Source organism: Emys orbicularis, chromosome 1 (genome assembly GCF_028017835.1).
Source record: "Emys orbicularis isolate rEmyOrb1 chromosome 1, rEmyOrb1.hap1, whole genome shotgun sequence".
Lineage (NCBI taxonomy): Eukaryota > Metazoa > Chordata > Testudines > Emydidae > Emys > Emys orbicularis.
The window spans coordinates 31,661,756-31,684,496 of record NC_088683.1 but is presented as its reverse complement, the minus strand read 5'-3'; the positions used below and the strand labels follow the sequence as shown (position 1 = coordinate 31,684,496).

Here is a 22,741-nt window from a genome sequence, read left to right as displayed (position 1 = left end):
CGGATAGTGCAGCGTGCAGAGCCACCTGGCTGTGCCTCCACGTAGGAGCCTGAGAAGGGACATGCCGCTGCTTCCGGGAGCTGCTTGAGGTAAGTGCTGCTCAGAACCTGCACCCCAGAGCCTCTCCCCATGCCCCAACCCCCTGATCCAGCCCTGATCCCCCTCCTGCTCTCCAAACCCCTAAATCCCAGCCCAGAGCACCCTCCTGCATTCCAAACCTCTCATCCCCAGCCCCACTGCAGAGCCCGCACACACCTCCAGAGCCCACACCCCTTCCCCAGCCCTGATCCCCCTCCCGCCCTCCGAACCCCTTGGTCCCAGCCCACACACCCCTCCTGCACCCCAACCCCAATTTTGTGAGCATTCATGGCCCGCCATACAATTTCTATTCCCCGACGTGGCCCTCGGGGCAAAAAGTTTGCCCACCCTTTTTATAGTAGCTCCATCTAGGTTATATTTCCCTAGTTTGTTTATGAGAAGGTCATGTGAGACAGTATCAAAAGCCTTACTAAAGTCAAGTTATACCATGTTTATACTTCCACCCAAACACAAGGCTTGTTACCCTGTCAAAGAAAGCTATTAGGTTGGTTGACATGATTTGTTCTTGACAAACCTATGTTGACTGTTACTTATTATCTTCTTTGTGTTTGCAAATTGATAGCTTAATTATTTGCTCCATTATCTTTCCGGGTACTAAAATTAAACTGACTAGATCTGTAATTCCCTGGGTTTTATAGATTGGCACTATATTTTCCCTCTTCCAGTCCCCTGGAATCTCTCCCATCTTCCATGAGTTTTTGAAGATAATCACTAATGGCTGCAATGAATGAATGAATGAATGAATGAATGCAAACACACAGCTGTGATGACAGAAAAGCTGCTGTATAGACATAAAGTAAACTGAGTTACTTGCAACTGGTTACAAAACCATAGCTGGAGTTGCAGAGTGGACAGGACTAAAATGGAATCATCTTGCAATTGGGTTGAGGGACAACTGTGTAATAACTAGATCCCTTTATACAGCACTGTTTGTAGTGAGGAGGACCTTAAGTCTCCACTGGTTGCTCATGTGTGCGTGAGCAGACACACACAGATCACAGAATGAAACAATCTATTCAGTTCATCTTGTTTTATCCTTTAAAGTTTTACTTCTGGGTTAAAAATAGTATTTAAAAATTCTTTTCCTGTGTTACTAATAATGCCTTAGATTACTGAAACTGAAAACTTCTAACTTTCACCATTTATATTGTTTGTTTTTCTTCATTACATTTAGCTTTGACAATGAAAACAGACTGGTCAGTTTCTCTTCCCAGTGCTCATATGCTGCAACATCACAAACTGCAGGGGAACAATTCAGTCCAACACATACACAAACCCTATTTTCACTGAATTATTTCATGAAAACATTTGTATTAATATCAGGCTTTGTAAAACCTTTAAAACACACACACACAAAATTTGAGACCTAAAACTATCTGACAGTACCACTTTATATGTCCAGCTAAGGAAAAATAGACCCACCTCCTCAAAACAAATCAAAGACTAGAACTTTCCATATATTTAACCCTATTTCACCTTTTAATAATTGTGTGAACTTTATGAAGATGAATTTTACCCTCAATAGCAATAAAAATTAAGGTAGCCTCTCTCTGCTTATCCTCCCTTTTAGGGTTAACAGGGAAATTGTTGCCCATGAGTGTTTGGGAGCTTCAGCACCTTTCCATGACTCACCTCTTACAAATGTATATGGTCAAGTCAATGGTAGCTCTCCCTACCCCAGTCAGACTATACATATCCCATCTACACAGGCCCCATCCAGCAGCCAGGCCACAGCTCCACCAGCAGCCCATAGCAGTGGGTATCTGTTGCCCCCAAGGTCATGATTACCTTGGGAATATGGATCATGACAGAAAACGTTGGATGAATGAATGCGCTGATTGCCCTTTGTGATGACCAAGGCAGTTATGTTTAAAAACGTGTTAGCTGAAGGGTTAACTATGATCCACTATCACATGGTGCAACACACCTTGACCCTGTCTATACTAGGTGCTAAATTGCCTTTAACAATGTTAGTTAAGGCGGGTGAGCTATCAGGGTGTCTAACCTTGTCCATTTCCCCAGCGCAGACGTGGCCCAACTGAGGAGCATGGCCAAGCGCAGTGCTGCAAACATTTGCAATAGCCTGAAGGAACTCTGCACTTTGTAAACAACTAGCACGATTTAGCGTTGTGGGCAGAAACAAAGGCGAGGACTGGAGCTGCTGTGGAACCCACTGTAGCTGCAGCAGCAGCTCTCCTGGGTCCGGGGCTGCAGCCCCCACCCACCTTCAGCGCCTGCGTGAAGGCGCCTCCCAGTCCCTCTCCGGCTGAAAGTTTCTTCTCTCCGGGGCAGTGCTGGGCTCGGGGCTGGAGGAGCCAGGCGCTGGGGGTGAGGAGAGCGGACACGCCGGTTTCCTGTTGGACGCGACACAGCCAGGGACCGTCTCCTTCGGAGCTCATCGTCTCCTTTGCAGGCACATAAGGCGAAGCCGAGCGGCGCTTTCTCCTGCCTCCCTTCCCGGCGCGCGCGAGGAGATGGGCTGGCTCCAGGCGTACCTTGGCGCTCTCCTAGGTAATTCGCACGGTCCCTGTTTGCCTTCTGTCCCCCAGGGCAATAGCGGGCGCAGCTTCGTCAGATCGGCCTGTCTCGCTCAGCCCAGCCGTGGGTTGGGATCCCGGATCCGAGGGTCTCCCTAGCTGGGCTGAGCCCAGCGGGCTTGGTCGCCCAGAGCCCAACTTGCTTCGGCTGGCAAGTTCCTGCCCCACCCCCGCCAGCTGCCCTTGGCCTCTATGGGCACGTCCCTGCAGCTGCTCCGGGCCAGGCAGCCCGGCCAGGTTAGGACCAGCGTTGCCTCCCGCGCAGACAGCAGGGGCAGTGGGTTCCTGGCGCGGTGCAGGCAGCTTACCTGGGGGGCGCGCTGGGCTGGACGGGGGAGCCCCGGGGAGCGGCGGAGGGGGTGTGTCTCCTCTGCCTCCCCCCATCATATGGGAAAATCCCCCCCCCCCCGCAAGCGTCGGCCCCGGGGTGTCCGCGCTCCTCGCACCCGGGACCGGCTGCGCCCTGCCCGGCCTCGCTGCCTGCCTCACCAGCTCTGCCTTCCTCCGTGCAGGGCTGTGGGCCGCCGCCCTGGCTCAGGAGCCCGAGTACAGCTACGGGTGCGCCGAGGGCAGTTGCTACCCGGCCACCGGCGACCTGCTGATCGGCCGCGCCTCGCAGCTGTTCGCCAGCTCCACGTGCGGGCTCCACAGGCCCGAGCCCTATTGCATCGTGAGCCATCTCCAGGTAAGGACCCGGCCGGCGGGAGGGGCCCCTGGCTGCGCTGCGCAAACAGCTGGCGCTGGGGAGGGGGCGGAGAGGAAGCCGAGTGCATCCCTGGGGCTCAGCTTTGTTTGCACAGTTGCATCCGTCCTGCGTTTCCTGCCCTGGGTTGTCTGGCTGCCCGGTTGGAAGGAAGCACCTTCTCCCAGGAAAGGAGCGGGGGAGTTGGGCGAGAGCACAGGGGCAGAGGCTGTCCCTGCCTGGGAATGCTGTCCTGAGGGGGGCCAAAGCACCCCCCATCCCACTGCGGGGGCTCTGCGCCCGGTGCTAGCCACTGGCACCTCCCATTCCCCTGTTCCCCCAAGCTCTGATCCGGAATCGGAGCCTTCCTCGGCCCCAGCTTTGCAAAACAGTGAGCACCCAGCATGGCCATGAAAGCCATGAGCATCACCCAGCCCTCTTGAGAGATTCCCAATCACATGTGACATTTAAAACTGGACTGCCCAAAGCCAGGAAAATTCTGTATGGAACAACCCTGCAGGGGCTGGGAGCTGGATCCCTCCACCCTCTAACAGTGATGAATCTTTTGTGCTAGTCGGATTAGAAGTATAGTAGTTCAGATGAATATAAACACAATGCCTGCATCTGTAACTTTCACTCTATGCATCTGAAGAAGTGAGGTTTTTACCCACGAAAGCTTATGCCCAAATAAATCTGTTAGTCTTTAAGGTGCCACCAGACTCCTTGTTGTTTTTATAAACACAAAATGTTCTTATATGTAATCTCGCCAATATAAAAATACTACCAACACAACACATACAAATACATTTATAAAAACTCTACATTAAATAAGATGAACAATATATTGGGTGTTATATTAAATCGGAGGCCCTTGAGTTGCTTGGGGCCCTAAGCAATTGCTTAGGTCTAGTGCCACCGCTGGCAGTAGTATTGTTGAAAAGGATTGGGGGTTATAATGGATCATATATTAAGTATGAGTCAACAGTGGGATGCAGTTGCGAAAAAGGCTAATGTCATTCTGGGGTATATGTCATATACAAGACACAGCAGGTAATTGTTCTGCTCTACCTAGCACTGGTGAGATCTCAGCTAGAGTACTGTGTCCAATTTTGGGTGCCACACTTCAAGAAAGTTGTGGACAACTTGGAAAGAATCCAGAGGAGATCGACAAAAATGATAAAAGGCTTAGAAAACATGATCTATGAGGAAAGGTTTAAAAAAATGAATATGTTTAGTCTTGAGTAAAGAAGACTGGGGGGAAGGGAGGTAAAGGAGGACCTGATAAGTTTTTAAATATGTTAAGAGCTGTTAAGAGGACAGTGATCAATCAAATGTTCTCCATGTCCACTGAAAGTAGGGCAAGAACTAATGGGCTTAATCTGCAGCACAGGAAATCTAGGTTAGATATTAAGAAAAACTTTCTAACAGTAAGGATAGTACAGTACAGGAATAGGTTTCCCAGGGAGGTTGTGGAATCCCCTTAAGAACAGGTTAGACAAACATTTGTCCTGCCTCATTGTAGGGGGATGGGCTAGATGACCTCTCAAGGTCCCCTCCAGCCCAGATTTCTCTGATTCTGTGATATAGAGGCAGTATAAATAACATGCCTAGTTATTTGCACCCCTAGTGTACTTTTACATTTAAACCCAATTTAACTTGATAAGTTAAGTAAGAATGTGGCACAGGGAGTTCAATTCATACTTCTGCAGGCTTGTACAGAGCCGTCTAGACTACTTCCTGAATCAAAGTCAGTATGTAATTATATTTATAGTTTAAATTCTGGCATTTGGGGGGGGGTAGTTAAATCTGTATGTGTCATCAAGCAAAACAATGAAAATATGAATTTATGTGGAAAAATAGTCTAGCACATTCCAGGTTTCCAAGCAGGGCCGGCTCCAGGCACCAGCCGAGCAAGCTGGTGCTTGGGGCGGCAGATTGAACGAGGTGGCATTCCGCCCAATCCTAGGGTGGCACGGCCGCTTTTTTTGTTGTTGTTGTTCCGCTCCGGCCGCCCTGTAGGGGGCAGCGGCGCGGAGGACGGGAGCGCCCTGCAGCAAGCCCGGCAGGGCAGTCCTCATCCTTCGTCGACCGGAGCGGAGCCCTCCTGGCAGGCGGTGCGGCGCGGCGGGAGGGGCCGCGTGGCAGCACCCCGCTGTAGCCCTGGCCGCCCCCCTTCTCTCTCTCTCCCGCCCGCTCCCTTCCCCCCCCCCCCCCCGCTAGCCGGTCCGCGCCGCAGGGTTGTTTTTTTTTTTTGCTTGGGGCGGCCAAAAAGCCAGAGCAGGCCCTGTTTCCAAGACAGAAGGGACTATGGATATGTGTAAAAAAAACAGTCAGTATAAATGGAGCTATATTACATTTGAAAGTAGATAAATAATCTCAACCTGAGTTTACAATGTCAAAAACACTAGCCCAAATTCTGTTGTTTTAAGTGGAGCAAGTATCAGAGGGGTAGCCGTGTTAGTCTGGATCTGTAAAAAGTGACAAAGAGTCCTGTGGCACCTTATAGACTATCAGAGTATTGGAGCTTATGCTCCAATGTGTCTGTTAGTCTATAACAGGGGACGGCAACCTACGGCATGCATGCCAAACACAGCACGCGAGCCGATTTTGAGTGGCACGCAGCTCCCTGCCGCGGTCCCGGCCCCCAGCCCCACTCAGCCCCACCGCTCTCCCCTGCGGGGACAAGAGGCAGAAGCTTGGTTCTGCAGCAGCAAAACTTCCCCCCTCCCCCGCTTCTGCCCCCAGCCTGGTGCTTTCCTGCCCCTCCTCCTCTCCGTCCCTGCGCCAATCAGCTGATGGCCCTAGCGAGAGGTAGGGACGGAGCCTGGGGGAAGGGAGTGGAATAGGACATATCCCTTCCAGTCCCCTGCCCTGAGCCACTCAGGGCAGGGGGCTGGGAGCACCCCCACGAGCCGAGCACCCCAGCCTTCTGCCCTGCACCCCCCCCACACCCCAGTCCTCTGTCCTGAACCCCCCCACCCCAACACACACCCAGCCTTCTGCCCTGCACCCCCACAGCCCCATCCCTCTGCCCTAACCCCCCCCACACACTCAGCCTTCTGCCCTGCACCCCCCAGCCCTCTGCCCTGACCCTTGAACCCCCCCACACACCCAGCCTTCTGCCCTGCACCCCCACACGCTCTGCCCTGAACCCCCCCCACCCCAACAGACACCCAGCCTTCTGCCCTGCACCCCCACAGCCCCAGCTCTCTGCCCTGAACCCCCCCACACACTCAGCCTTTTGCCCTGCACCCCCCAGCCCTCTGCCCTGACCCTTGAATCCCCCCCACACCCAGCCTTCTGTCCTGCACCCCCACACACCCCCAGCCCTCTGCCCTGAACCCCCCACACCCCAACACACACCCGGCCTTCTGCCCTGCACCCCCCCCCAGCCCTCTGATCTGACCCTTGAACTCCCCACACACCCAGCCTTCTGCCCTGCACCCCCCACACACCCCCAGCCCTCTGACCAGACCCTTGAATGCCCCCCACACCCAGCCTTCTGCCCTGCACCCCCCACACCCCAGCCCTCTGCCCTGATCCCTGAACCCCCCACACACACACCCCAGCCTTCTGCCCTGAACCCCCTCCCCCAGCCCTCTGCCCTGACCCCTGAACACTCCCCTCCCCCCCCCCCCCCCCCCCGGTCTGGGGTCCCGGCCATAGGCCCTGCTCAGCCCGCTGTCAGCCTAGGTGAACAGAACCCCAGGCTGGCAGCGAGCTGAGCAGGCTGGTGGCATAAGATCAGCATTTTAATTTAATTTTAAATGACGCTTCTTAAACATCTTGAAAACCTTGTTTACTTTACATACAATAGTTTAGTTATATAATATAGACTTATAGAAAGAGACCTTCTAAAAACGTTAAAATGTATTACCGGCATGCGAAACCTTAAATTAGAGTGAATAAATTAAGACTCGGCACACCAGTTCTGAAAGGTTGCCGACCCCTGGTCTATAAGGTGCCACAGGACTCTTTGTCACTTTTTAAGTGGAGCAAAACTCCCTCTAAAAGCAATGGGAGTCTTGTTTCATTTAGGACCATAGAATTTGGCCCAAAGTATATTGCTTCTTAGTATACTTGAACAAACGTGTCATGTCAGCTCGTTAGTTTGATAGTGTGTGCTCAGCACTTTGCAGGATTGGGCCCCAATATGGCTATAGTAAAATTTCTGACATAACTTGCAAGATTTCAAGTGTTCCCTTATTTTTATTCTTGCAATTAAATATTCGGAGTCAGCATTGTATCCTTGGTTGCTTTTGTCCCTCCCCGCCTCCCCCTCAAAGGTGCAGAGTGTGGCAGAAAAGACATGGTTAGAAGGGGGATTCTGAAAGATGCTGAGACCCCTCACCTCTCTCTGGCAAACCTTAGGGAACAGACAGCTTTGACCCTGATTTCACCGGCGGGAGGTTTGGGGCTATATTTGGGACCCCTACTCTGGCTGGTTTGGGAGTGCTCATATAACGCCAAATAATCTGACTATATGGGAAGATGATAGGGACATGCCTAAGGAATTGGGAGGATACACAGACCACAGAGACTTGTCTTGATTTGTTTGCTCATGGCAGGAACGACAGAGGGCTTGTGGAGTATGAACTCTGTGACTGGGGACTACCAGGAAAAAGGCACCATAATTGGCACTTAATTCTGTGAAACAGCATCACTTACTTTATACTATAGCAACATCTCTAATGCTCAGATCCTTGACTGCTGAGGTGCTGTTTTATTAAGGGCTGAGTGAATGTGAATGTAGTCTCCACTCTGCCAACAATGCCATCCTCAACTGTCTATTTGTCCAGTTTCTGGATATGCCCCATTGTGCTTTTTCCCATGCTGCCCCTTATGCTTGCTTGGAAGGAGCACCCAGTAAAAAATCCACAATACCACCACATTGTCCTCTTTTGAATGTCTCTATAAAACCCACCTGAGCCATGATGCTCACATAACACTTGACAATAGTTAGTGGCTCCTGGACTGTGACCAGCTGCGTATTTAAGCTGTTTTACCGTTATCTCGGGCTCCCCCTGTTGGTCTGTCATATCCATCTATTGTCTCTCATCTTAAATTTAGATGTAAATTTCTTTGGGCAGGGACTGTCTCTTTGTTATGTCTGTGCAGTGCCTATCACAAGTGGGCTCTGGCATATTAGGCACCTTTACAATACAAATGAATAGATAATAATAGCTGTTATGTTACGCTTGTTCTGTGGAGGAGGGCTAGTCACTGAGGCCCATGATTTCAAACAGGTGCAACTTGGGGCTGCATGCACAAGTTAGGGTTGCATTTGTGCTCATAACCATGTGTGTGCTCAACCTAAGTATGTGCTTGAAAATTTGGACTCAATGGTGAAATTCCACCCTAGTAAATAGGACCTACACTAAGGGTATGTCTACACTACGAGGGTATTTCGATTTCACTTAAATCGAATATGTGGAATCAATATTGCAAAGTCGAACTTGTGTGTCCACACTAAGGACAGTAATTTGACTTTGTGAGTCCACAGTAACGGGGAAAGCGTCGACATTGGAAGCGGTGCACTGTGGGCAGCTATCCCACAGTTCCCGCAGTCCCTGCTGCCCATTGGAATTCTGGGTCGAGCCGCCAATGCCTTCTGGGTAAAAAAAAAAGGGTCGAGGGTGCTTTTGGGTAATTGTCGTCATCCGTCTGTCACTACCGCCCTCCCTCCCTCCCTGAAAGCGCCGGCGGGAAATCAGTTCGTGCACTTTTCGGGTCAGTGACAGCGCGGACGCCACAGCACTGCGAGCATGGATCCCACTGCGACCATCGCTGCAGTTGTGGCACTTGTCAACGCCTCGCAGGTTATCATCCACCTTTCCCAGAGGCAGATGCAGATAAACCAGGCGAGGAGGCTACGGCACCGCGGTGAGGGCCTGAACTCTGAGAGGGGCACAGACCTCTCAGAAAGCACGGGACCCAGCTCCGAGGACATCACGGTGACAATGGGTCATGTGGATGTTGTCGAACGGCAATTCTGGGCACGGGAAACAAGCACGGACTGGTGGGACCGCATAGTGCTGCAGGTCTGGGACGAATCCCAGTGGCTGCGAAACTTTCGCATGCGGAAGGGGACTTTCATGGAACTTTGTGAGTTGCTGTCCCCTGCCCTGAAGCGCAATGACACCCGGATGCGAGCAGCCCTGACTGTCCAGAAGCGAGTGGCCATAGCCCTCTGGAAGCTTGCAACGCCGGACAGCTACCGGTCTGTCGCGAACCAGTTTGGCGTGGGCAAATCTACCGTGGGGGTTGTTGTGATGCAAGTAGCCAACGCAATCGTCAAGGTACTGCTCTCAAAGGTAGTGACCCTGGGAAACGTGGAGGTAATCATAGATGGCTTCGCCGCGATGGGATTCCCAAACTGCGGTGGGGCTATAGATGGAACTCACATCCCTATCCTGGGACCGGACCACCAGGCCAGCCAGTACATTAACCGAAAGGGCTACTTTTCAATGGTACTGCAAGCACTGGTGGACCACAGGGGACGTTTTACCAACATCAACGTTGGATGGCCGGGCAAGGTTCATGACGCTCGCGTCTTCAGGAACTCTGGTCTGTTTAGACGGCTGCAGGAAGGTATTTACTTCCCGGACCACAAAATAACTCTTGGGGATGTGGAGATGCCTACAGTGATCCTTGGGGACCCAGCCTACCCGCTAATGCCCTGGCTCATGAAGCCCTACACTGGCGCCCTGGACACTGAAAAAGAACTCTTCAACTACCGGCTGAGCAAGTGCAGTATGGTGGTGGAGTGTGCTTTTGGACGTCTCAAGGGGAGATGGAGAAGCTTACTCACTTGCTGTGATCTCAGCGAAACCAATATCCCCATTGTTATAGCTGCTTGCTGTGTGCTCCACAATCTGTGTGAGAGCAAGGGGGAGACCTTTATGGTGGGGTGGGAGGTTGAGGCAAATAGCCTGGCATCTGATTATGCCCAGCCAGACAGCCGGGCGATTAGAAGAGCCCAGCGGGACGCGCTGTGCATCCGGGAGGCTTTGAAAGCCAGGTTCCACAGTGAGCAGGGTAACCAGTGACTTTTAAGTTTCTGTACAGAGAAGCTGAACCTGCCCCCGTTTCTTTACCCAGTTAAGGATGACTATCCTCTCCAGTTACAGACCCCCTCCACCCCCTTCCAAAAAAATAAAATCAGTTTTACTTTTGTTATTGAACACCGTTGTCTTTAGTACTGTTTTCGCGGGAATCTTTGAAACCGGGGACGCAGACTGTGGTGGGGAGCAGGTGTAGTGTACTGATGCAAATGATCCTTCTAAACTCCAGGAATGACAGGATTCACAGTGGCGGACTGGTTGTTTCAACGGAGCCTGCCAGCCCTCCTGAGTGGGACTGCGTGTATGTGGGGGCTATGTGACTTTATGGCAGGGGGAGGAGGGTTACAGATCCCCTGCTGCGTGGCTCTGTGATCCAGGACAAGGACCGCTGCATACGATCTGTAACTGCCCTCCCCCGCCACAAAGTCACAGAGCAACTAACCCCCCCCCCCCGCCCCCCACAGAACATGAAAACCACCTCCCAGACTGACCAGGGTAAATAGTCACTGCACTGTGTATGTGCCCTGCTGCTGGACCTGCCCCCGCCTCTGTACCCTGCTAAAGGTGACTGTCCTGTCCAATTACCAAGCCCCTTCCCCCCCTTCAGACAGACTCTCCCTCAAAAGAGCCAGACTGAAACAGTAATGAACAGAAACGTATTTTTTATTAACAACCAGACAGGAAACTGGGGGGTGAAAGTTGGACGGGGGCTTAGGTGAGGCGGGCAGGAAAGGACTTTTCAAATTTTGGGGAATGACAGCCTTCTGGTGCTTGAGCAGTCTGCAGGGGTGGAGTGAGAGTTTTCACGGACTCTGCCGCCCCTCCTTCTTTGGACTTTGGGCGAGGGGGGTGTGGGACTTGGTGGCGGGGAAGGGCGGTTACTGATAGACTGCAGCGGGGCTCTGTCCTCCTGCCTCCGTTCCTGCAGAACATCAACAAGGCGCCGGAGCGTGTCCGTTTGCTCCCTCAGAAGTCCAAGCAGCGTTTGAGTCGCCTGCTGGTCTTCCTGCCGCCACCTCTCCTCACGTTCCATGTGTGTCCGGTGCATTTGGGACAAATTCTCCCTCCACTGGTTCTGCTGTGCTGCCTGGGCTCGGGAGCAGCCCATTAGTTCTGAGAACATGTCCTCTCGCGTCTTCTTCTTCCTCCGCCTAATGTGCGCTAGCCTCTGGGAGTGTGATGCCAGGCTGGGTTGGGAGACAGTCGCAGATGTGGCTGTGGGAATGAGGAAAAGGCAGTGAATTCCTCCGAAACATAAATGTAGTTGTGAATCAAGAACATAGTCTTTCTCTGTGAACAAGACCATGAACCACACCTATCACATGCGCACTCAGGACAAGGTCGAATTTTCGAACCTCGCCTTCAGTGCCTGGGCTTTTGCACTGCCAATCTGGGAACCGGGGCAGGACACGGTACTCTCTGTAGCAGGCAAACATGGTAAGCCGTAGACTTGTGGCTGCTTAAAACTTTAGGAGTACCACTGGCCTCCTTTCACATTGAAAGCAATGCCAGTCTCTGCTGCCAGCAATCGGCCAAGCAGGAACTCTGGCCCTGTCCCACCCCCTCGCGGATGTGCCAGGGAAAGATCCCTGGATGCTGGCCCTCTCCCGCCCCCACCGCGTGGCTGTAAACCAGCGGTCACAGTTCTGTAAAGGAACTTGTTGCAAGCAGTCCCAATACTAACAGTCCCCTACCTAATTCAAAGCAGGTTGTCATGAGCGACATTACTCTCATGAGGATCCCGGACACCGAGATCCAACGGATGCTTCGAGAAAGCCTGCAGAGACCGGGGCCCTATGCCGCCATGCTATGCAAGGCACTGATACCAGAGTACCTGCTTGTCTCCTGGCGCGGGAACGTCTCGTACTTCGGAGGACCAAGTAAAGCCGCTCTCCCCAGGAACCTGATGAACAGGCTATCCCATTACCTGCAGGAGAGCTTTGTGGAGATGTCCGTGGAGGACTATTGCTCTATCCCCGGACATATAGACAGTATTCTAATATAGCTGCAGTAGCAGGGACTAAAGAGTGGAGCAGCTTGGGCAGCACAATCATGCACAACCGGACACTGTTTGATTTTTTTAAAATAGTTGTTACTGATTACTTAAGCGCCCAGGGGGAAGAAATCATGAATCACAGATTGTTCTTAGTCTTAATATTCAAGTTTTGTAAAAAATAAAGGTTTATATGTTTAAAGCACTTACCGCTTGATCCTTCCCCTGAATCTGTGTCCGGGTTAGATGCTGGGGACGGTTGGTAGGGGATCTCTGTAAGGGTGATGAAGAGCTCCTGGCTGTCGGGGAAATCAGCTTGGTAAGCGCTGTCGACTGCCTCGTCCTCCTCATCTCCTTCCTCATCTTCCCCGTCCACTAACATGTCCGAGGAACCGGCCGTGGACAATATCCCATCCTCAGAGTCCACGGTCAGTGGTGGGGTAGTGGTGGCGGCCGCACCAAGGATGGAATGCAGTGCCTCGTAGAAACGGGATGTGTGGGGCTGGGATCCGGAGCGTCCGTTTGCCTCTTTGGTCTTCTGGTAGCCTTGTCTCAGCTCCTTGATTTTCACGCGGCACTGCGTTGCATCCCGGCTGTATCCTCTCTCTGCCATGGCTTTCGAGATCTTCTCATAGATCTTTGCGTTCCGTCTTTTGGAGCGCAGCTCGGAAAGCACGGACTCATCGCCCCACACAGCGATGAGATCCAAGACTTCCCGATCAGTCCATGCTGGGGCCCTCTTTCTATTCTGGGATTGCACGGCCATCTCTGCTGGAGAGCTCTGCATCGTTGCCAGTGCTGCTGAGCTCGCCACAATGTCCAAACAGGAAATGAGATTCAAACTGGCCAGACAGGAAAAGGAATTCAAATTTTCCCGGGGCTTTTCCTGTGTGGCTGGTCAGAGCATCCAAGCTCGGACTGCTGTCCAGAGCGTCAACAGAGTGGTGCACTGTGGGATAGCTCCCGGAGCTATTACCGTCGATTTCCATCCACACCAAGCCTAACTCGATATGGCCATGTCGAATTTAGCGCTACTCCCCTCGTTGGGGAGGAGTACAGAAGTCGAATTTAAGAGCCCTCTATGTCGAACTAAATAGCCTCGTGGTGTGGACGGGTGCAGGGTTAATTCGATTTAACGGCGCTAAATTCGACATAAACGCCTAGTGTAGACCAGGCCTAAAGCTTTACAGGGGACTTTGAGCTGCACAGGGCTTTGTCCAGGATATCTGTAATTGGGAGAAGCAAACATTACTTTACAGAGCATTTGAACTTGTTGTTTTCTGGGTCTAAGTTTCAGCATAAATCAGTTGAATAGTTTTCTGTAAACATTAATATTTACTTATGAATTGTGCTAGAGAGTACTTATTCCCAGGGATAGTCTCTGGAATTAGTTTTAAGTAAAACATACTTCCAATAAAACTAAAAGCTTATTGAATTCCTGTCATATTTTCCCCTTTGGCCTTCAATGTACATTAATTTAAGAGTAAATTATGCTTTCTTTAATTTTTAAAGTAAAAAATAAATCTTTTGGAGTCACTCTACAAAAGGCACAAAGAGCCAAACATAACATTAATGCAAAATACGTTTATCTTCAGGGAACAACTATTACTTTTTTTTGATACAATAACCAACGCTAAGTTAATAAGTTAATTGTCTTATTATTTCAGGAGGACAAAAAATGTTTCACGTGCAATTCCCAGTTCCCCTTCCACGAGACTCTCAACTATGATAGCCATCTTATTGAAAATGTGGTCACAACATTTGCTCCAAACCGTCTCAAGCTGTGGTGGCAGTCAGAAAATGGTATGTAGTTCATCTGGGGATCATTTCTAATTGGTCACCCTTGATTGATTTAAAGGTTCCAGTGTGTTTTGTTATTATTTGAAGGGTTGTCTGCCTAGTTGTTAGTGCTGCATGGAGCATTAGCGTGTTAAGCACAGATCCCTTGGTAAAGCTAGATTCTTTGATTTATACTTGAGTGGTGTTTTATTATAAACAAAGTCTTATGAACTTTAGGAGTGCTGGAAAAAGTATAATATAAACTTTAAGGAATCTCTTATTACGGTTTTTTAAAAAATACACAGATTTTGTATATTGTGCCCAAATCTCTTGTGCTTAGTGGAGTGAGCAAAGGGGGAGGAAACAGCCCCCAAGGAACATCCCAGTGCAGAGCAGCCAGAACAGCGGTACGCTGTTGTTCCTCCCAGCCTCGCCTACCATGTCTGTCAGTGGAGGGAGGAGGTGTGGCTAGAGTGCACAGTGCTCCAGGTACCCTGAGGCTGGTCCAGCTTATGCCACGGGCTGGACAGGACTCCTACAGCTTAAAGCCACTTTGGCCTCTGCCTTCAGGAGGATGGAAGAATCAGGGCCACTCTCTCAATATTCACTATCCCCTCACTTCTCTACTCAGGCTATGTATTCATCTGCCAAACAATATAAATGAACAAAGCAAGCAAATCAAAGCAAATAAAAACCACACATATTACGGTCGTTTTGTGGGGGGGGGTTCCCTCTAAAATTTCTTTCCAGCCTAAGCCATTCCTTTTTCCTTTTACAGCTATGCTCTCAGGCTGCCTGAATTTCCTCAAGATAGGCCATCTGATCCTAAAGCTCCTAAGATGCCCTTTTTAAAAAAAAGGAGTATGGAAGGCATAGTATTTGGCAAATATGTTGGCAAAGGCTCTTATTATAACTTAACGAACACTGTGATGTTTTGAAAAACTCTTATTAGCCCACTAAAAAGAAGTTTACATGATGTCCTTTTTAACAAGTGAGATTAATCCAGCTAGCTATCGGTCTCCACTGTTTCTAGTTTAGCATTCCAGATAACTCATGTTTTTTGCGATAGACTTGGCAACTTACCAGCAGAAAAGTTTTAGCTTATAAGGTCATGCAAATGTCCCTCAAAAATAAACAACAAATGATTCTTTCTTTCTCCATGTAGACATAAAGCAGCAAGGATTGTTATATTACTGTGTGTTCCACACAAATTTATAGCTGTTTAAAAATTGGAAAGTTCCATACTTTCCTTGGGTTATTCTACTTGTCTTCCTCCCCTCCCCCCCTTTAAATCATCTTATTTGTTTTTTATGCTACAAACTAGAATGTAATGAGTTTCCAGCTGTTTTAAAAGATCTTTTCACATGCATCAAATAACTGTTCTCTTCCTTCAGTATACAGTCCTAAAATTTTGATAATTTATAGTTATACGACTTGAAAAATCTCTTTCTTGCTGCTGGTAAATTGGAAAGCTTTCATTAGTGAGTGAGGGGACCTGAATAGTCAATTTCTGTAAAATTTAACCTTTCATTTGAAAAACAATTGTAGGTTTCTATCCCTTACGGTTACAAAAATAATCCCGGCAATGCAATCTCTGACTGTGTAGACAAAGGGCTCCTATGCTTCTGCTTCTGCCCATAGTTTCCCCAAGCAGCCGCTGAGTGAAATTAGCAAGAATCGGCTGGGTTTCACTGCTGATATTCAGGAAGTTGTAGGCAGGTGTAAAACTGACCAGGACAATGGCAGCTTCATTATACAGTACAGCCTCAGAGTTATGAACACCAGTGTTACGAACTGACCAGTCAATTACATGCCTCATTTGGAACCGGAAGTATACAGTCAGGCAGCAGCAAAGAGAAAAGAGAAAAAAGCAAATACAGTTCAGTATTGTGTTAACTTTCCCTTTATTTTTTAGTAGTTTAAAAAAAAAATACAAGCAGAAGTTGGGGGGGAGGGGTGTGTGTCTTACAACTGGAGAGACCCACTGCCAGAGGCTGATACTAGAACTGGAGCCCTCAGCCAGTGTCCAGCATCACCGCTATGGTATGAATTCCATCACCCTCAGTCTTATCAGCAGCTGAGGGAGGGGTCAGGGCTTCTCATCAGGGCATTATAAGGGAGGCCACTTCCAGTCCCCCACTATCTTTTTGTATCTGCCTCTATCTAGGAACTTTAGTTCTGTTATGCAAAACAAGATAAAGGTAATCCAGTCTCATGCTTTGGGTGTATGCTGATTGACACAGGGGACAGGAAAGAATCCCCCAGCTCCTTCTGTTATGCAGCATTGCGTAACTGGCTATAAGTGTAATCGATATCCTTGTAAAACTAGAATTAAATGGGCTTTGGGCAGAGGACCTACATGGGGTTTAGGGAAGTTTGTTAGTACTGACCAATAGGCTGCCCCAAACACCCATGTTTCTAGGCTGAGAGCCATTTGCAGAATTCCAGAATTCCCCTGCACGAGATCTCAGCAGTCCAGCTCCTAGCAGAAAGAATTATGGTTCATTTCCATTGCACGTCAGGCTTTTTGCCCATGCAGAGTGAAGTGAGGGCCAGGGCTTCATCCTTGGTGGACTGTAGAGTTTTTCATTTTCTTCTAAAGCATCAGATAGAGGCCTCTGCAGAAGGCCTGATACCAGACTAGTTCTGCATTGTGTGTGATCTTGTGTGTGAATCACTTAACCTTCCTGTACCTGAGTAATGGGGTACTGTAAAATGTAAATGTAAAATGGGGTAATGATACTTGAAATACCTCAAGTACGGGGGTAAAGTGAAATATGCTAAATGTCATACAGACCAAATACACGTACAGCACTGTATACGAAATAATATCTCCAATTGGCAATCCCATGTAATGTGATGTTTAGGAAGTTTGCAAACACTGTGTCTTCAGTGTCTTCACCGCAATTCCCTAATGTTTGTTATAGTGCTAATCCATACGTTGTTCTATCACAACATAACAGCCAAAGTCAAGAAAAAGGTCCTTATACTACCAGAATGAGGGTCTCTTAGGAAAATGATGAAGTTATTGCTGAGAAATGTTCCTGTTTACCGTAGAATTTCCTTTTTCTGCCTTTAGGTTTAGAAAATGTAACTCTCCAGCTGGATCTGGAAGCTGAATTCCATTTCACTCATCTCATTATGACCTTCAAGGTAAAGAATCCATAGCATTCTCACAAATCACAAACTGGAGCACTGTGTAATCTAACATCTGTCATGGAGGGCAGTTGTGGGCTTAACTGGTTATATATAATGTTCCAGTTTTGAAGATACAGGCTTTAATAAATGCATTAAAAATGCTATTAATATTGGAATGCAGGGGAGATGGACTTCATAAATCTGTTGGACTTCATAAATCTGTTGGTTTCAAATTTTTAATTGATGATCTTTGTATAAACAGATAAATTTCTGCTTTGAATAAATCCCAAAACTCATAAAATAGAAGGAGATTAAAGCTCTCTTCTGTTGCTCACTTGCATTTTGTATTTTGGGCTTTTGTAGCAAAAATGGAACTGTGGGATCTTACCATCCTTTTAGACTTCAAGATTGTGGAAGTGTGCAAAAACTGTGCTTTGGGTTATTTGTTTGCTCTTTGTGTGTTGTTTGTATTTTACAAGATCATTATCAAAATCAACATAGCAGCAAGTTTTTGTTTTGTTTTGTTAGCAACCATTTTCACTTGACAAATGAAAATGTCTCCGAGAGGACATCTGTGCCTTTGTTTCCTTCCAAACAGATGTCCTGGAATGACAGATTATGTACCATGTGTCTTAAAGTACATTTTATTATGGAGGCATTAGTAGTGACTCCATAGTTGAATGTAATCTCTACATTTTACATGCTAACTTTCTAGGACAACTGAATACTCTATAATATTCCTGGGCTCCATCTCAAACACACACCTCTGCTTCCACCACGACCCATCACATGTTGCTCTCCCACATGGTGGCCCCCCACCATGCCCCCATATTTCCTTACCAAACTCAGCTTTTAAACACCGGTATGTATAAATGTCTGTGTGTATTAGGATTTAAAAACTGAATGTTGTAGGGCTGTATGGGGTCATGGCGAAAGATGGAAGGAGAGATTTATTAAGGAGGACTGGATTGGGACATGAGGGAACAGGATCGCTCAAGGGGAGTGAGCCTGGGGAAAATTAGTCTATGCACGGAGGATTGTGGAGCAAGGGACAGGACTGAGAGTGGCAGGAGGAAGAGTGCAACAATGCAAGGGGTTGCAGGGCTATGTGAAAGGCATAGTAATAGGGTTGCCAACTTTCTAATCGCACAAAACCGAACCCCCTTCCCCGAGGCCCTGCCCCCGCTTGCTCTATCTCCCCTCCTCCGTGGCTCACTCTCCCCCACCCTCACTCACTTTCACCGGGCTGGGGCAGGGGTTTGGGGTGCGGGCTCTGGGGTGGGGCTGGGGATGAGGGGTTTGCAGTGAAGGAGGGGGCTCTGGGCTGGGGAGGGGAAGGGCTCTGGCTGGGGCCAGGGATGAGGGGTTTGGGGTGCAAGAGGGGGCTCAGGGCTGGGGCGGAGTGTTGGGGTGGGGGTGTGGGCTCCGTGACTGAGTTTGGGTGCGGGAGGGGACTCTGGGCTGGGGCAGGAGGTTGGAGTGCGGGAGGGGGTTCGGGGTGCAGGGTCCCAGCGGCACTTACCACGGCTCTCAGGAAGCAGCCACCAGGTCCCTGTGGCCCCTAGGTGCGTGGGCGGCTGGGGAGGCTCTGTATGCTGTCCTCACACCCACAGGTGCCACCCCCACAGCTTCCATTGGTCGCGGTTCCTGGCCAATGGGAGCTGCGGAGCTGGCACTCAGGGCGGGGGCAGCGTGCAGAGCCTCTCTGGCCACCCATAAGCCATGGGGCCGCCAATCGGACTTTTAATGGCCCGGTCAGCTGTGCCAACCAGAACCTCCAGGGTCCCCCTTTTCGACCGGGCATTCCAGTCAAAAACCAGATGCCTGGCAACCCTGCATAGTAAGGATCCTTAGATTATAAGATCTTTGGGAAGGCACTGTCTTTTTGTTCTATTTTTTTACAGTGCCTAACATAATGGGGCTCTGGGCTAATACTGGGGTTTCTAAGTGCTAATACAAATTATGAATAATAATACATATAATTGTTGATGGCTATTCATGTGACTAGTCATCAGATACTTCCTAAAAAGCCTGGGAAATTCCCTTCCACCAAAAAACTTGGTTAATTTTGAATGAAGGCTGCTTTACACTCAAATGCAAAACTTTACTCTGATCTTGTATCTTTTTTATGGACAAATACCACAATAGACCTTTTTAATGCTGCATGTATGCCTATTGGTTTGATGTATGATAGTCTGGGTGAAATCTGGGTGCCTTCTATGATGAGATAACTGGCTTTGTGGATGCGGGGAAAGCAGTGGATGTGTTATTCCTCGACTTTAGCAAAGCTTTTGATACGGTCTCCCACAGTATTCTTGCCAGCAAGTTAAAGAAGTATGGGCTGGATGAATGGACTATAAGGTGGATAGAAAGCTGGCTAGATCATTGGGCTCAACAGGTAGTGATCAATAGCTCCATGTCTAGTTGGCAGCCAGTATCAAGCGGAGTGCCCCAAGGATCGGTCTCGGGGCCGGTTTTGTTCAATATCTTCATTAATGATCTGGAGGCAGATGACAGAACAAGGAGCAGTGGTCTCAAGTTGCAGTGTGGGAGGTCTAGGTTGGATATTAGGAAAAACTATTTCACTAGGAGGGTGGTGAAGCACTGGAATGGGTACCTAGGGAGGTGGTGGAATCTCCTTCCTTAGAGGTTTTTAAGGTCAGGCTTGACAAAGCCCTGGCTGGGATGATTTAGTTGGGGATTAGGTCCTGGTTTGAGCAGGGGGTTGGACTAGATGACCTCCTGAGGTCCCTTCCAACCCTGATGTTCTATGATTCTATGAAATCAGAGTGAAGGGTTTGCGTTTGGGTGTGATTGTGAGGAATTAAATATGTGCATTTTGAGTGCTCCTTAGTTCAAAGTGGAAGTGAGTTTACTGTGTAGTTGTGGCTATGGAGAGCGTAGGGGTGGAAAGGCGTGAAATTTGAGATTGGTGTGGATGTGAATGTTGATTTCAGTGATGACATTATTGATTTTTAGTAATTGCTTTGGTGGGATTTGCTCTTGAACAATTTTAACTCTTAAATTATCAAATTTTAGTTTGTAGGACACAAGTTAGTAATGTGGATGATCGTTTCAGCTAAGCAGTAATACATTTTAAAACTGTGATAGAAATACTTTTGTGTTTGGCTTTTGGAGGATCTTGCCTACATATATAAACCAAATGAACAAACTATTGCTGACATTGTCCTCTAGGTGCAAGCCATATATTAAACTGATAATTGAATGTTAAAGTTCAGTTCATATTGTGAATGATCCTAATCTTTCAAAGCTTTCTACATTGGGATTTTTAAGGTGGGGGTTTGGGTTAAGAATCTTTTTTTATTTATCTCATTAGCTAATTATAATTAATTTAGTTGTTTAAAATGCTGGTAGGTAAGGAGAAAAGCTATTCATACAATCTAATCATTTCTTTATTTTATATCAGACCATGTCAAAGTTTGGTCAAAGTCAGTTAAAGCAGAGTCATTATGGATCCTGGAAGTAGAGTCTTATAAAACTGGCTGAGGATGAACTTCTCAACCTGGTGGGGAAAAGACCAGTTTCAGCTGCCTATTCAACCAACAAGACAATTGTTAGAGCACTAAGAAAGATAATGCAGACAGATTAGGGTTGCCAACTTTCTAATCGCATAAAACCGAACACCCTAGCTCCGCCCCTTCCCCGAGGCCCTGCCCCCCCCGCTCACTACATTCCCCCTCCCTCTATGGCTTGCTCTCCTCCACCCTCACTCACTTTCCCTGGGCTGGGGCAGGTGGTTGGGTTGTGGGAGGGGGTGAGGGCTCTGGCTGGGGGTACGGGCTCTGGGGTGGGGCTGGGATGAAGGGTTTGGGGTGTAGGAGGGGGCTCCAGGCTGGGGGGTGGGGCCAAGGGATTTGGAGTGTGGGCAGGGGCTGCGGGTTGAGGCGGGGGTTGGGATGCAGGAGGGGATGAGGGCTCTGGGGTGGGGCCAGGGATAAGGAGTTCAGGGTGTGGGAGGGGGCTCTGGGCTGGGATGGGGTTGGGGTGCAGGGGAGTGAGGGCTCTGGGCTGGGGGTGCGGGCTCTGGGGTGGAGAAGGGGGCTCTGGGTTTGGGGGGGCTCAGAGCTGGGGATTGGAGTGTAGGAGGGGGTATGGGTGCAGGCTCTGGGCTGGGGGTGCAGGCTCTGGACTGGGGCCAGGGATGAGGGGTTTGGGGTGCAGGAGGGGGCTCTGGGTTTGGGGCAGGGGGATGGGGCTTGGGGTTGGGGCGCAGGCTGACCTCAGGCAGCTCCCGGTCAGCGGCGCAGCAGGGCTAAGGCAGACTGCTAGCCTGTCCTGGATCCGTACTGCGCCCTGGAAGCAGGTCTGGCTCCTAGGTGGGGGTGGGGAGGCTCCGCGGCCACAGGCACCGCCCCCCCAGCAGAGAGCCGGTGCTTGGGCAGCACGCTGAGCCCCATGGCCCCCCCCCAGGAGCCGGACCTGCTGGCCGCTTCCGGGGCACAGCGCAGTGCCCCAGGACAGGTAGGGACTAACCTGCTGAAAACCAGACCCCTGGTCACCCTAAGACAGATACCACAGAGGCAGATGGAAAAATATTACCATTGTTCTGTATGTGTGACTTGACAAGAGACCAAGGCTAAGGAAGGGGAAATACAGTATGTATAACTGGATTCCCCTCTCTGTGCTCCATCGTTCCAGGCCCCGCCCGGTGTGACAGGAAATGAGGGGCCTGTTAGATCTTCCTGTGAGCCAGGACTGACTGGGAGATAAAATGAGGAGCTACAGTAACTGGGGAATCTGCACTTTTTTCACTGACCATAAAAAATAATAATCTTTCTTCAAGTATTTCTCTCTTACCTTCATTTTAAATAGGAATTTGAAGTCTTAGTAGCTTACAGTAAACAATCCTTTATTCTAAATTTGTGTGTTGCATTATGAGTATGTTTAAATGTCTGCGTACCTATAATTACTAAATATCATTATCATTCTAAAGATATTCTCTGATTTGATTTACATGATTCAAATGAAGGCCTTACCATAATCTGTCTCCAAAGACTGAGTGTGTAGTAGCAGTAGTAAAAAGAAAATTGGGAAGAAATAAAAAAAATATCAGTCTATAGAAGATGTCTTGAAATTCAGGCACATGAGTTGCTCCTTCTAATAATTGATTCCAAATAATATTTAATAGTATATTACCATTTGCTGTTCTTTGTTTTTTGGGGTTTTTTTTTGTTTTTTTTAAAGACATTCCGCCCAGCTGCAATGCTAATAGAAAGATCATCTGATTTTGGAAAAACCTGGAAAGTATATAGATACTTTGCATATGACTGTGAGAACTCCTTCCCTGGTGTTTCAACTGGACCCATGAAGAAAGTAGACGATATCATTTGTGATTCCCGATATTCTGACATTGAACCTTCAACTGAGGGAGAGGTTGGACGTTATTTTTATATATAATGAAGACTTTTTCTCTGAACAGTTCAAGATC

At 48.9% G+C, this 22,741-nt stretch overlaps 1 protein-coding gene across 1 annotated transcript in view; it reads left to right on the top strand.

Annotated features, from left to right (window-relative positions):
* Positions 1-2,573: 2,573 nt before the first annotated feature.
* The window catches only part of LAMB1 (laminin subunit beta 1), an 81,658-nt gene continuing 61,490 nt past the window's right edge, over positions 2,574-22,741 (top strand). Inside the window, exons 1-5 of the mRNA XM_065399488.1 lie at positions 2,574-2,610; positions 3,149-3,321; positions 14,043-14,178; positions 17,234-17,307; positions 22,498-22,686. Of these exons, the coding sequence (XP_065255560.1) occupies positions 2,574-2,610; positions 3,149-3,321; positions 14,043-14,178; positions 17,234-17,307; positions 22,498-22,686 (609 nt within the window). The remainder of the gene's footprint in view (positions 2,611-3,148; positions 3,322-14,042; positions 14,179-17,233; positions 17,308-22,497; positions 22,687-22,741) is intronic.